General features: G+C 35.2%; 1 protein-coding gene across 1 annotated transcript; it reads right to left on the bottom strand.

Moving 5' to 3' along the window:
• Positions 1 to 12,258: 12,258 nt before the first annotated feature.
• On the bottom strand, positions 12,259 to 13,707 carry LOC149956074 (uncharacterized). Its single transcript, XM_090166751.1, has 2 exons — positions 13,523 to 13,707; positions 12,259 to 12,678 (listed from the first exon to the last, which is right to left on the bottom strand). The coding sequence occupies exons 1-2, from the start codon at positions 13,705 to 13,707 to the stop codon at positions 12,267 to 12,269; spliced, it is 597 nt and encodes a 198-aa protein (XP_090022877.1). The 3' UTR covers positions 12,259 to 12,266.
• Positions 13,708 to 15,677: the final 1,970 nt, after the last annotated feature.

The raw sequence follows: 15,677 nt of genomic DNA, 5'->3' as shown, positions 1-15,677 counted from the left end.
AGCGACATGTTTTGGGATCCCGCAGTTAGCAACACGTATTGGTATCCCGCACTTAGCGGGGGTGTTTTGTTCCCCCCGTACTTAGCGACATGTTTTGGGATCCCGCAGTTAGCAACACGTATTGGTATCCCGCACTTAGCGGGGGTGTTTTGTTCCCCCCGTACTTAGCGACATGTTTTGGGATCCCGCAGTTAGCAACACGTATTGGTATCCCGCACTTAGCGGGGGTGTTTTGTTCCCCCCGTACTTAGCGACATGTTTTAGGATCCCGCAGTTAGCAACACGTATTGGTATCCCGCACTTAGCGGGGGTGTTTTGTTCCCCCCGTACTTAGCGACATGTTTTGGGATCCCGCAGTTAGCAACCCGTATTGGTATCCCGCACTTAGCGGGGGTGTTTTGTTCCCCCCGTACTTAGCGACATGTTTTGGGATCCCGCAGTTAGCAACACGTATTGGTATCCCGCACTTAGCGGGGGTGTTTTGTTCCCCCCGTACTTAGCGACATGTTTTGGGATCCCGCAGTTAGCAACACGTATTGGTATCCCGCACTTAGCGGGGGTGTTTTGTTCCCCCCGTACTTAGCGACATGTTTTGGGATCCCGCAGTTAGCAACACGTATTGGTATCCCGCACTTAGCGGGGGTGTTTTGTTCCCCCCGTACTTAGCGACATGTTTTGGGATCCCGCAGTTAGCAACACGTATTGGTATCCCGCACTTAGCGGGGGTGTTTTGTTCCCCCCGTACTTAGCGACATGTTTTGGGATCCCGCAGTTAGCAACACGTATTGGTATCCCGCACTTAGCGGGGGTGTTTTGTTCCCCCCGTACTTAGCGACATGTTTTGGGATCCCGCAGTTAGCAACACGTATTGGTATCCCGCACTTAGCGGGGGTGTTTTGTTCCCCCCGTACTTAGCGACATGTTTTGGGATCCCGCAGTTAGCAACACGTATTGGTATCCCGCACTTAGCGGGGGTGTTTTGTTCCCCCCGTACTTAGCGACATGTTTTGGGATCCCGCAGTTAGCAACACGTATTGGTATCCCGCACTTAGCGGGGGTGTTTTGTTCCCCCCGTACTTAGCGACATGTTTTGGGATCCCGCAGTTAGCAACACGTATTGGTATCCCGCACTTAGCGGGGTTGTTTTGTTCCCCCCGTACTTAGCGACATGTTTTGGGATCCCGCAGTTAGCAACACGTATTGGTATCCCGCACTTAGCGGGGGTGTTTTGTTCCCCCCGTACTTAGCGACATGTTTTGGGATCCCGCAGTTAGCAACACGTATTGGTATCCCGCACTTAGCGGGGGTGTTTTGTTCCCCCCGTACTTAGCGACATGTTTTGGGATCCCGCAGTTAGCAACACGTATTGGTATCCCGCACTTAGCGGGGGTGTTTTGTTCCCCCCGTACTTAGCGACATGTTTTGGGATCCCGCAGTTAGCAACACGTATTGGTATCCCGCACTTAGCGGGGGTGTTTTGTTCCCCCCGTACTTAGCGACATGTTTTGGGATTCCGCAGTTAGCAACACGTATTGGTATCCCGCACTTAGCGGGGGTGTTTTGTTCCCCCCGTACTTAGCGACATGTTTTGGGATCCCGCAGTTAGCAACACGTATTGGTATCCCGCACTTAGCGGGGGTGTTTTGTTCCCCCCGTACTTAGCGACATGTTTTGGGATCCCGCAGTTAGCAACACGTATTGGTATCCCGCACTTAGCGGGGGTGTTTTGTTCCCCCCGTACTTAGCGACATGTTTTGGGATCCCGCAGTTAGCAACACGTATTGGTATCCCGCACTTAGCGGGGGTGTTTTGTTCCCCCCGTACTTAGCGACATGTTTTGGGATCCCGCAGTTAGCGACACTTATATTATTGTTATCCCGCACTTAGCAGCGGTTTTTGGTTCCCCCTGTACTTAGCGACATTTTTTAGGATCCCGCAGTTTGCGACACTTATTGGTATCCCGCACTTAGCGGGGATTTTTGGTTCCCCCCATACTTAGCGGCACTTATTGCTGCGCCCCTCTTTTTCCTTCAATTGCGTTGAGAGATGGGCCCCCTTCTCACTACTTAGGGCCCCGCACTCTCTAATTCCGGGCCTGAGGGGGGAAGTTGGACTTCACTTCACGCAAATTCTCACTCACTGGCTTTCTAAATCTACCTTTCGGTCGATTTAACGTCTTGAGTTAGCTTTGTTGATATTCGGTCTATGCCTGCTCTTCTTTGAAATGTTCCGATAAATTTCGTGTCGCTACTAGCCTACTCACAGTTCATAGGAATCGTTTTGTACCTATTATCTAGATACAGATATTTTTACCTTTAGATTAAAACATTTTTTACTAGGTACTATATTTTAAGTTAATAGGTGTTCGAGGAAATATCCGATACGCGAATATAACTCTCGACTACGTATGATAAGATAAACAGTATAGCACGTTTAGATAATTATAGCTGAACTAGATAACAATCAACAGATACGCTAGATACTTTAACCTTAGGTACAAATATCTTTTACCTAGTATCTTTTATCTTTTAACCTAGATAACAAATCGCTGAACACTGAATGCGTCATCAAAATTCGAAATTTTCTCCAGCGCGCCGCCAAGTGAGGCGTTTTAGAACGTATGACTACGAGCGAATAATTAAGCCCCGTTTTCAATCCGTTTTTTTCGAACAAAAATCACTCTTTTGCGCCAAAACCCACCGCGAGAAGCTTCTCTATCGGCTTTTTTGTCACGAGAAGCAGATATCGAAATGGATTTGATATTGGCTTCTTGTGAAATAAAAGTGCGTCAAAAAAGCAAAAGCGAAAAGCCTGAAATTTATCGTAATTGACAACGGGACTTAGTCAAAGAGAAAATTGCGCCAGGCGAAAAGCCTGAAATTTATCGTAATTGACAACGGGGCTTAGTCAAAGAGAAAATTGCGCCAGGCGATAGACCAAAAATAGGCTAACGTTTCTTGTATTGTAGTCTACTACACTATAGTGAGACTAGCTCTCAGTACAACTTACTCGGATAAGATTCGTTATAAACTTATAATACCTACATGGAGTCATGGATTAACAATAACTCACTTCGAAAATAAGTTTGATTCAAACGCCATCGGTCCTACTAGGAAAACGAAAATTTTAGGTAGGGCCAAGGGCTTTAATTTGTTTTCTCGCGAATTTCTAGGTAGGGCCAAAGCAATTCTAGGCAGGGCCGGGCCTAACGGCCTCCCCCCTGGTGACGGCCCTGGTATTATGAAAAGGCCCCTGTTATTAGAGATGGCCATGAATCTATACGAATCTTCGGAAAAAATGACTTTGGTGGAGAGCGTGGAGCCATCTATTAATGGGAACGGAAGCTAAAATTCAAAATAGCGAAACAATAACGTCGTCAGAGAGCCATTATAAAGTATTATATTTAGACTACTTTTACTCTACTTAGTGAACTTTAACCTAAATTATATATCCCATATAAAATATATTGTAAGCAATTACTATAATTGAAGTTATTGACAAATTTACAAACGAGCCAATCAACGCCCGCCTTTTGGGTCAAAATGTAACTTCAGCATCTTGTTTTGATTTCGACGCTAGCGACATCTGTTGAAAAAAGAGCTACTTCACCTAGAGCCGACACTTGGTTTAACGGGCTCATAATTTCGTGGAAAAAAACATTGAATTGAAGAATTGAAACGAGTTTCTTATTTTAATATTCTAGGCTTCTGGGTTAATGAATTGAATTCAAGCCTACCAAAATATTTATATTAACTTAATATTTTCCTTTCTGGTTCACCTTTAACATGAAAATAATACAAAATCGTAATTCGCAACAGTCTTTCAAATAACGCATTCGAAAATGGCGCCCACGCACTATTAACGCGTCTCCTAAAAAGTCGCACACTAAAATCCCTTTTCCTGAAATATTTCTTATATCTGGAAAATTTTACTTGATTATAATTATTAAAAATTATTTAAGAACAAGTTTAGTATGAAAAGATTCCGTAGAAACAAGAAAAATAACTTTCATCTGCGAATTATTTAAATTTCCTCACTTTTGGCCTATGCTAGATGGTTGATATTTTTTGGATCTAAGTAGCGCCTCTACCAGGATAATATGTAACTATTTTACTCACGTTAATGTACTTAGGATTTATAGCGATTGTTGCGGTCGTTGTTGTGTCAATTTGAAAATTTAGTTTCAAACTTAATTTTTGTGTTAAAAACATTATAATTATAATTTTGTACATAATAACTTGTTTAAAATTAATAATTTTCAGTCATCTCTATAATTACAGTTGTTCTTTCTTTAAGAAAAAATTGCGTCATTCCGTTGGGCTGCGACTAAAATGCTCATCGAGAGATGTCGCCACTGCGTCGAAAGATAGGCAACCAATATTCTCGCTTCAAGTTTTTTCAGAGCTTTTATTTTATGGTTATGACGAAGCCCTTTTCCTTGCAAATTATTAAGCCAAAAGCTTCAAGCTTTTTCTATGGACTTCCGGTTTTTGATATATTTGGAGAATAAATAAATCAAAATAGAGATACAAAGAAATTGAACGTTCTTGTCATAAAATATACGGGCATACAGCTCTAAAACATTCGAGCACTAGCCATCCTTCATGATTTGACTTAAACAAGAAGTTAATTACTCTCAAGGTTGCTCAAAATGAATTTTTTTTCAAAATGCAAAATGAAAAATACTTTCCCCATAATTCAAATTGCAAAACACGAAATGTATTTTGAAAATGCACTCTCTTTACTTTTACCACTATCTGTGATAACAGTTTAGAATAAACAAATATATATTAGAAATTAATTATTAATAAAAATAATTAATTAATTAGAAATTTATTAGTAATTATTGATAATTCACAATTAATTAATTATTAATAATTTATATTTATTTATTAATTAATTATTGATTAATAAATTAATTAATAATTAAAAAATAATAATTATTGATTAATTAATTTACTTAAGTATTAAAAATTAAAAATTAATTAATTATTGATTAATAAATTAATTAATAATTAAAAAATAATAATTATTGATTAATTAATTTACTTCATTATTAAAAATTAAAAATTAATTAATTATTGATTAATAAATTAATTAAAAATTATTAATTAATTTATTATTAATTAATTATTAATTAATTATTTATTAATTTATTATTTATTTTTAATTAATTGTTAATAAATTATTTATTTATTTTTAATTAATCATTAATTTTTAATTAATTGTTAATAAATTATTTATTTATTTTTAATTAATCATTAATTTTTAATTAATTGTTAATAATATATTAGTAATTAATAATTAATAAATAATGAATAAGTGATTCATTAGTAATTAATTGTTGATAATTAATAATTAATTAATTAATTAATTGGTAATTAATTAAAAATTATTGATAATTAATAATTAATTAATAATAATTGATGATTATTAATTAATTAATTAGTAATTAATTAATAGTTAAGTAATTAGTAATTAATTAATAGTTAAGTAATTAGTAATTAATTAATAATTATTGGTAATTCATAATTAATTATTAATTATTGGTAATTCATTATTAATTATTAATTATTGGTAATTCATAATTAATTATTAATTATTGATTATTCACAATTTATTAATTTTTATTGATAATTTCCAATTAATTAGTAAATAATTAAAAAAAAATTAATAAATAATTATTAAATAATAATTAATTATTAATTATTAAAAACTAATTCACTTTTTTTATGGGAATTGAGGCGGGACCAGTTTAAAAATTCATACTTTCTTCCAATTTCTACTCTTACTTTTTTCTTTAAAACGTCACTCTAGAGAGTCTAGACCAAGGAGGATTAGAACTGGAGGGGACATTAGGGCCTCTATTTGCCGACTGTGCGACGGTGGCGCTATCTGAAAATAAAAAGGAAAATTACGCCATTTCACGAGGTTTCGCAATCGGTTTCGTTATAAATTTTTCTTTTACAATCATGGCGGCGTCTGAGAAAGCTTTAGGGTCTACAATGTCAATTAATTGCTTAAAGCGTCCAATATTATTATTATGGAGGTAATGTCTGTTCATTTGTAAACTGTGATAATAAACAGGCGCAAACGAAAAATATTTCATATTTTACGTATCCCAAGGATAGTGCAAGGTAAACAATTATCTTTTTTTAGAACTATAAGCCTTGGTAATAAAAACTTATTTTTAGGTGTAAAATGTGGATAGCTCAAAGTGGAAGAAAAGATTTAGATGGGAAAGAAAATGAATTAGGTAACAGAAATCTTAAGGTTTGTGGCGAACATTTCGAACTATCCAGCTTTCTAAATCCATCCTTGAGGCATCGACTGACCAAAATAGCCGTGCCTCTTCCTTACAAGTCAACCAGTTCAGGTTTGCGCGTGCAAAATAAACAAAAGACAGTCAAAAACTGTATATTATGATGTAGATCCTGACAAATTGTAATTAAATAGGGTCAATCATCATCGAGGAGGCCATTAACGTGGATAGTGATCGGGTAAATGAAACTAATGTATCGGTATCAGTTGTGAGAAATGAAGCCGCGTTGGTCGCAACAGAATTCCTCGAAACAACAGGCGTGTACTCTCTAGTGCGGGAAATCAATATCAAAATTTTGCTTTTTGATAACTTTCGGCAAAGAAACAACCATAAAAATACTGAAAAAAATTTAAGAGTTGGCTTTTGCATTTTTTAGAAATAAAACTAGGACTTAGGAAACGTGTTTAAAATATTAGAATTGTTTTCAGCCTCAAACTCTATTGAAATACCAAGATCCAAAGAAAATATAGAAGAAAGCGAATTACTTCGTAACACAGTAATAAAATCTATTGAAATACCATCTAACTCTATTGAAATACCAAGATCAGAAGAAGAAAGCGAATTAATTCATAAAGAAGCGTCTATAGATTTATCGAACTACAATGTTAAAGTACATGAATCTTGCAAAACTAAATTTAAAGAAATCGGTATCCAAGTAAATGTTCAAGATAATTCTGTCATTTTCGCTAAAACCTCTACTAATAGAGTTTATAAGTTGAAAAAATTGTTACGACTGCAGTATAGCAAAAAAGGGGATTAACGCGCAGATTTAGTCCGAAAATTGATAAAAATTTGCTGCTAGCAGAAATTTCGAAGTATTTGCCAGAAAAGGGTGTACAGTTCATTCGAATGCAAATTGAATCCGGACAAAAAGAGAAGAATGGAAGAAGATATACAAATAGTGAAAGACAATTGTGTTTAGCACTTCATTATCATGGTCCTAAGGCGTATAGACTTCTTTCACAAATGTTGACTTTGCCCTCATCGAGATCACTTAGTCGATGGCTGCAAAATATTCCCTGTCACCCTGGAATAATGCCAGATTTATGCTCAATTTTGGAAAAGAAAGTAAATAGTATGTCAACTAAAGAAAGACTTGCGATTCTGACCTCTGATGAGATCGCTTTGATGGCGGGATTGAAATACAACGATAATGAAGATTACATCGAGGGTTTTGTTGACCTTAGATCCCACCGTACTTATGAAATAGCCAATCACGCTAATGTCTTTATGGTGTCGGGAGTTGCTGCCAAATGGAAACAAGTTTTTGCATACTATTTAGTTAAAGATGCAATGCGCAAAGACATTTTACACGACATTCTTCTCAAAGTCCTAGAAAAGTTGATTGACATCGGATTCAACGTAAAAGTTGTTGTATGTGATCAGGGTAGCAGTAATCAGAGCGTGTTTTCTCGATTGAATATAACAATATAAACGCCATACATATTTGTCAAGGGGGAAAAAGTATTCTTTATGCATGACCCATCACATGAAATCAAGGGAATAAGGAACAATTTTAAAAAATATGATGTTACTTTTGGAAAAGATCATTCCGTTGCATCTTGGAAACACATTGAACTAGCCTATAAAGCTGACATTGAGGAAGAGCTTAGGATTGCTCCAAAATTGAATAGAACACATTTAGAATTACCTGGTTTCACGAAAATGCGGGTAAAACTTGCAGTACAGGTGTTGAGCTATGCAGTGGCTATGATGATTATCTTTTACATTACGAAAGATAAACTACCTGGCAAAGCTATTGAAACTTGTAATTTTGTTAGGGAATTTGATAGTTTGTTTGATTGCCTGAATTCGAAGAGTCTATACGATACCAAACCTTTGCGCAGGGCGATAAAACCAGGATCAGACCATATTGCCTTCTTAGAAAAAAAGCTGGATTGGCTTTCCACAGTTGAATTTCAAACAAAACGATTGAAACAACCACCTGTTTTGTATGGCTTCAAACTCACCATCGCGTGCGTAATACAATTATCAAAAGATTTGTTTGAAAATGAAGGATTAGAATATCTTCTAACCGGCCGCCTTAGTCAAGATGTTTTGGAAAACACATACGCTGCAGTCAGAAGAATTGGTGCATGTAATGACAATCCGACACCACAGTTATTTAGATTCCAATTAAGAAACGTTATGGCTTCTTCATTGTTCAAAGTTTCTGAATCTTCTAACTGTAGCACTGATGTTTCTTCTATGACTGACGAGTACCTTACCAATATTTTTAACTCGGTTGGACAAAATAGAAATGCTGCAACCCTAGAACCAGATGTTACGACGATACAATCTGAAGATATTTACCACAATGAAGATGAAACGCTTGATGATACCAACATACCTGAACCTGAAGACTCTAAAAGATCAAATGTCATAACATATATCAGCGGTTATCTTGCTCAAAAGCACTCCTCAAAGAAGACAAACATATAACGGTTACACGAGAAACATTGACTGTTTTGAAAGCATACACAACTGAAGAAAACAGTGATGTTGGGAGTTTAAAGTTGCCGAGTGACGCTTTTTTCAAAGCTGTTTTGCAACTTGCCAAATTGTCGATGAACAGTTTCCCAAATTGCTTTCTGAAAAGAACATAGTTTATGAAATGCTTAAAAAAATTTCAAATGTGACAATGCCTACTCTATGTAACGGAATTAAAACCATGGTGTTTAAACATTATTTGAAAATGAGGATCAATCATTCTGTGAAGATAATGAATCGACAAGCGAAAGATGAAAAAGTATTGAAACGAGAAGCGGCAAAACGAAAACTGGCAACTAAAGATTTGGACTCTGAAAATTTTGAAAAAAAAACCTCAATAGAGAAGAAGTTGGCTAAATTTCGTCACATTTAACACAACAATATGCAAATTTTTACCTGCGTTCATAGAGTGAATATTTATACTTCAGGTGTAATAATATTAATAGAAATTAATATATTAATAGAAATTAATATATTAATTTCTATTAATATATTAATTTCTATTAATATATTAATAGAAATTATTATATTAATAGAAATTATTATATTAATAGAAATTAATATATTAATAGAAATTAATATATTAATAGAAATTAATATATTAATAGAAATTAATATATTAATAGAAATTAATATATTAATAGAAATTAATATATTTCTACATAAATTTGGGAAATTAAAAAAGTTTATTACTAATGTATTCTTCTACAATGTGTTACCAAAAAAGTATTTTTCAAATCTAAAACTTTATATTGTGATAAACAAAATGATAATTATTAAATACTATTTCCAGCAACTTTCTTTCTTTTGAATTGCCTGTTCATATTTCCCACCTTTCTAGTAACAGCTGTCTTGTAAGATTAACTAGCAGACGATCTTCAGAATTAAAAGTTTTTCCTTTTTAAACACAGATGGCAGCACACGCCGTACCAAAATCCAGTCCATAGGAATTTTACATTAAGTGTCCCCTCCAGTTCTAATCCTCCTTGTCTAGACTAAGATGAAGGGCTTACGAAGTTACCAGCAGCCTTGAGTAGTGGTATTAAGATACAATGAATAATGACGTAAAACAGCACGCGGCGCGATTCGCGGCGTTACTGACGTCGCGGCGGTGAATCGATGACGGGGACGTCGACGACTCGGCGGGGAGCAACACGGGCAAAACATTGACGTGTTGAAAAAAAATATCTGAGACTGATACCATTAGTTAAGGCAATTTGAACATTTGTATTGTTTCTAGAGTCTAGAACTATCCACATTCCTTAAAAAAAAATTACAATGGGACCAATAAAAAAATCAAAGGTCACTAATCCTAAGGACTAGTTTATTTTTTGTAGACAATATGGGTCACTAATCCTAAGGACCAGTTTATTTTTGTATACAATAGGGGTCACTAATCCTAAGGACCAGGATATTTTTGTAGACAATAGGGTCACTAATCCTAAGGACCAGTTTATTTTTGTAGACAATAGGGGTCACTAATCCTAAAGGCCAGTTTATTTTTGTAGACAATAGGGGTCACTAATCCTAAAGGCCAGTTTATTTTTGTAGACAATAGGGGTCACTAATCCTAAAGGCCAGTTTATTTTTGTAGACAATAGGGGTCACTAATCCTAAAGGCCAGTTTATTTTTGTAGACAATAGGGTCACTAATCCTAAAGGCCAGTTTATTTTTGTAGACAATAGGGGTCACTAATCCTAAAGGCCAGTTTATTTTTGTAGACAATAGGGGTCACTAATCCTAAAGGCCAGTTTATTTTTGTAGACAATAGGGTCACTAATCCTAAAGGCCAGTTTATTTTTGTAGACAATAGGGGTCACTAATCCTAAAGGCCAGTTTATTTTTGTAGACAATAGGGGTCACTAATCCTAAAGGCCAGTTTATTTTTGTAGACAATAGGGGTCACTAATCCTAAAGGCCAGTTTATTTTTGTAGACAATAGGGGTCACTAATCCTAAAGGCCAGTTTATTTTTGTAGACAATAGGGGTCACTAATCCTAAAGGCCAGTTTATTTTTGTAGACAATAGGGGTCACTAATCCTAAAGGCCAGTTTATTTTTGTAGACAATAGGGGTCACTAATCCTAAAGGCCAGTTTATTTTTGTAGACAATAGGGGTCACTAATCCTAAAGGCCAGTTTATTTTTGTAGACAATAGGGTCACTAATCCTAAGGACCAGTTTATTTTTGTAGACAATAGGGGTCACTAATCCTAAAGGCCAGTTTATTTTTGTAGACAATAGGGTCACTAATCCTAAAGGCCAGTTTATTTTTGTAGACAATAGGGTCACTAATCCTAAGGACCAGTTTATTTTTGTAGACAATAGGGTCACTAATCCTAAGGACCAGGATATTTTTGTAGACAATAGGGTCACTAATCCTAAGGACCAGTTTATTTTTGTATACAATAGGGGTCACTAATCCTAAGGACCAGGATATTTTTGTAGACAATAGGGTCACTAATCCTAAGGACCAGGTTATTTTTGTAGACAATAGGGCCACTAATCCTAAGGGCTAGTTTTAAAAAAATCCTTTTTCCAAGACTAGTTGCGATGATACCTTTTTGAAAATGTATTTCCACATATCAAACCCACAAAATGTAAAATGTAAAATGCAAAATACTTTTTCTAACTCAAAATGCAAAATACCATTTTGCATATTGCATTTAGCATTACTATATTTCGAATAAGTGTGTCAGTTTCATATATTGCTCGCGTTCAATTCTTTACCTTCTAGTAATTTTTCGCTATACTTACAATTTGTTAGTGTTTAAAGCAAGTGGCAGCTCTACCATTGCACAAGCTTTGGGTACACCTAACCCTCATAATGTACCAACTATGTTTTGTGTATTATTTTAAAGCAACTGTGGGCTCTATCATTGCCACCTGTATTATAAAAAGGCCCCTGTTATTGGAGAAGGCCATGAATCTATCCGATTCTTCGAAAAACGCTACTTTAGTGGCGACCGTGATGACATCTTTTTATTGCAAAGGAAGCTAAAATTGAAAATTGCCAAATGATAACGTCGTCAGAGTCATTGTAGAGTAGTTTAGTTAGACAACTTATACTCTATTTAGTGAACTTTAACTTAAATTATATAATTTTGTCATTGTCAAATTGACAAACGATCAAATCAAAAAGGCAGTACCTTTAAGTACCGTCTTTCTGATTTCGACGCTAGTGACATCTATTGAAAAAAGAGGTACTTCACGTCAAGCCGCCACTTTCTTAAAAGAATATCCTAGCTATGCTACTCTCAGGGATGCTTAATGTACATTATAAAACCAATGGAATCGTAAAATGTGTTTTAACCATCATATTTTGGCCTAATTTTATTGAAACACACAATTTACATCTATTTACAATATTTATGAGTATTTCATACATATATGGAATATTTCTTTCCGATACATAAATGCATGGCAATGACAGATGAATCGCCCTGGGTTAATTATTACCATCCACCGTGACCACCATGACCACCACCAATATGAATACCATGGCTCCCCAAATCCATTCCGTGTCCGCCACCGAAGTCATGACCTCCGAAATCGTGTCCGCCTCCTCCAGAAAAGTGGAAATCCGAATGATGACTAGATTCGGCGTGTCCACCATGGCCGTGTCCGTGTCCGCCATAGCCATGGGCCATTCCTCCGTGGCCGTGACCGTGTCCTCCGTGTCCCGTTCCGTGACCATGTCCTTTGCCACCGAAGCCATACCCGTGTCCGCCGCCTTTGTTAACTCCGTGGATACTGATGGGAACTTTCACGTAAGAATGACCTCCACCGTGACCTTTTCCGCCACCTCCGATCATGATGATTTCTACGCTTTGCTTAATGGACTTTTTCTTTTTACCTCCTCCTCCACTAAAAATATAATTAATCATTATAAACCGCTTAGTAGGAACCATAAATAAGACTTAGTTACTGGGGAATTAAAATTTCGATTCGTCGGACAGTTAAAATAACAAATTTGATTAATGTAACATCGTTTAAACGAGCTGTTAGTTAGAACACCGAAAAATGTTGAAAAATAGTGCGTCGATATTTGGTATTTTCCTATTAAACCGTTCAATGGGAATAGTTATCGCAAGGGGTCGGACATTTACCAAAATCCCGTACGCTTTGCCTAAAATTGCAAAATCTTTTAACTCTCCTTCTATGGTAAATTAACATTGAAATCCCAAAATCACTTCAAAAATAATGATAAAATCGCCAAAATCTCAACGAAATCCCGAAATCCCGTACAAAATAATGGCAAGTGTTCGACCCCTCGAGTTTTCTGCATTATTTTTTCACATTATTTCATACTAGCGCAAAACATGGTATAAAATTTTTGTAAACAGCACACTTAGAAACTTTTCTCTGAGAGCGCTTGCTACTAACTTCTGGTTTTATTTTCAGCTATTTCCTAACTACAGTAGTTTCTAAATGTATAATCTTTATAATCAGCGAAACCTACTGTATTCCTTTAATTAGTGATTGGAAAGTTCTCGAGAATATATATTGAAAGTCTGAGTTTCCTTAAAGATTGAATACCAATTGCAACTGGAACCCAATTAGTTTATGCTATCAATAACGCTGGGGTTACTTTTCCAGCACAGCATATTTATTTGTATGGGAAGTTTTCAATTGGCAATCCTTTATTTAATTATTTTTTTAAACTAATTTGAACCTTTTGAAAACTAAATTAAATAATGTTTGAACTTACTGAATGATGTAAATTGGGGTTCCATGATGTCCCTCTTGAGCGATGTAAGGGTCTCCGGGTTCCGTATTTCCTTCTTGGATTTGCATCCGTGCAGCCAATTCTTGCTTCTCTAAAACCTGCGCTCCAGCATTGCACAGAAACGGCACAACAACCAGCATGAAACAAAGCAACTCACGACAATTCATATTGCTTTAAGAAAGTAATCCCTGTCAAAAACCGAAATGAAAATATAGTTTCACACGAAAAATCTGGAACTGAGTTTTAGTCTTACGAGATCGAAGAAAGTAAAGGATTTGTGTGAAAACGACAGTTTCGAAGGTATATATATATTTTGGGAAGATAAAAAAATGAATCGTTCTTCGCAAACAGTAGTGTTCCTTTTATTATCCATAATTACTAATCTCATGACCAAGTAAATCCGCCCTATTTTTTTGATTTGTTTATTATTTTTTCGAAACATTAACAGGTGTTCGTGTCGTATGCAAATCTGTAGCTAAGCAATTGGTCGCTCGAGGAAATGTCCAGATGAATAAGGGGGTAATTTGAGTTTGACGGAATTCTACGCTTCCTAGACAGCTTAATATTTTTATTCATTGAACTGGCGAAGCTTTTAAAAATCCAAATTTCCGTCTTTTTTATATTTTTCATCGTGATATTTTCCAAATTTCGATCTCTTTATTTCCGACTATTATAACAAAAACCCAAAAAGATACGCTGTCATGGATATTCTAAATTTACTATTTAACTCACGGGAATAATATTGGTACATTTTTTTATCTAAAATTCACTGGTCAGTATAAGGATATTTCAAAGCTAATTCAATAATTTTCTCAGAAGCAAATTTGTCAAACGAAAATTGTTTATATTGTACATTTATAACATTGCATTATTATTTAGGTAAGATAATAAATGGTTTTCCCTAAACTTTCACAAAGTTAGTTTAACGCATGTAGCAAGTGGCATCTAAGTCAAAACCAACTACAGTGTTAAGGTTTAATTGTCCGTGCACCGAGATGAACGATTTCCTGTAAAAATGCTCCAGAATTGTTTCGTAAAACAATCAAGAAATTTCAAATTTAATTTGATGTATTTTATGTTTTTATACGTTATTTTCCATGTGATCTCCTTTTATGGTATATTTTAAGGGATTCTGCTCCATTAAACAGATAATTATTATTTAATATCAACCTCCTACGCATTGTAACCGGGCCACCTGAATTAAGGGCATCAAAAGTCGATATATGACTTGAGCCTAAGTGGTCTTTTGGGTATTAGCCTAGCTGATTATTATTATTATTACTATTACTATTATAATTGCTCTAAATTTATAAGTTTTTGTTTTAATGACTAGTTAAAATTAAGTAAAAACCGTTTAATCAGAAAATCAAGATATATTAATCGTATTAAAGAAACCGTCGGCTCTATCATGGCCACCTGTATTATGAACAGGCCCCTGTTATTAGAGATGGCCATGAATCTTTCCAATTCTTCGAAAAAAGCGACTTTAGTGGAGAGCGTGGTGCCATCTATTCATGGCAAAGAAAGCTAAACTTTAAAATAACCAAATGATAACGTCGTCAGAGAGCCTTTGTAGAGTAGTATATTTAGACAACTTAAACTCTATTTAGTGGACTTGAACCTAAACTATATATCCCGTGTAAAAATATTGTTTAAAATGACTGTAATTTATGTCATTGACCAATTTACAAATGATCCAATCAACGCGAGGGGGGGTACCTATAAGTACCCGCCTTTTGTGTAAAAATGCAGCTTAACTAACTTGTTTTGATTGGGACGATAGCGACATCTGTTGAAAAAAGAGCTACTTGACGTCGAGCCGACACTTGCTTTAATTAAATTAGAAAGCTGTCGCGATAATTCTAAAAAATAATTTATCTTTTTAAGGTCTCAGCAACAATTATCTGCAACCAAATAATCTCCAAAATTAAATGGTAATTATAAATTTAACATACTAAATGTTCAAGTAGATTCATAAAACTAAACTTTTTAATATTTACACGCGTATTTTTAACATATATTTATAATAAGCACACTTGATAAATAGTTTATAAATTTAAATGATTAATATTTCGTTATAGCGTCAGATAAACATTTTTACAATAATGCAAAAAATAATAGAAGATTAATATTCCGT

The sequence above is a fragment of the Leiobunum rupestre genome, chromosome 2, assembly GCF_980474605.1.
Source record: "Leiobunum rupestre chromosome 2, qqLeiRupe1.1.hap1, whole genome shotgun sequence".
NCBI lineage: Eukaryota > Metazoa > Arthropoda > Arachnida > Opiliones > Sclerosomatidae > Leiobunum > Leiobunum rupestre.
The sequence above is the reverse complement of the archived record's forward strand: the minus strand, read 5'-3'. Positions and strand labels throughout refer to the sequence as shown.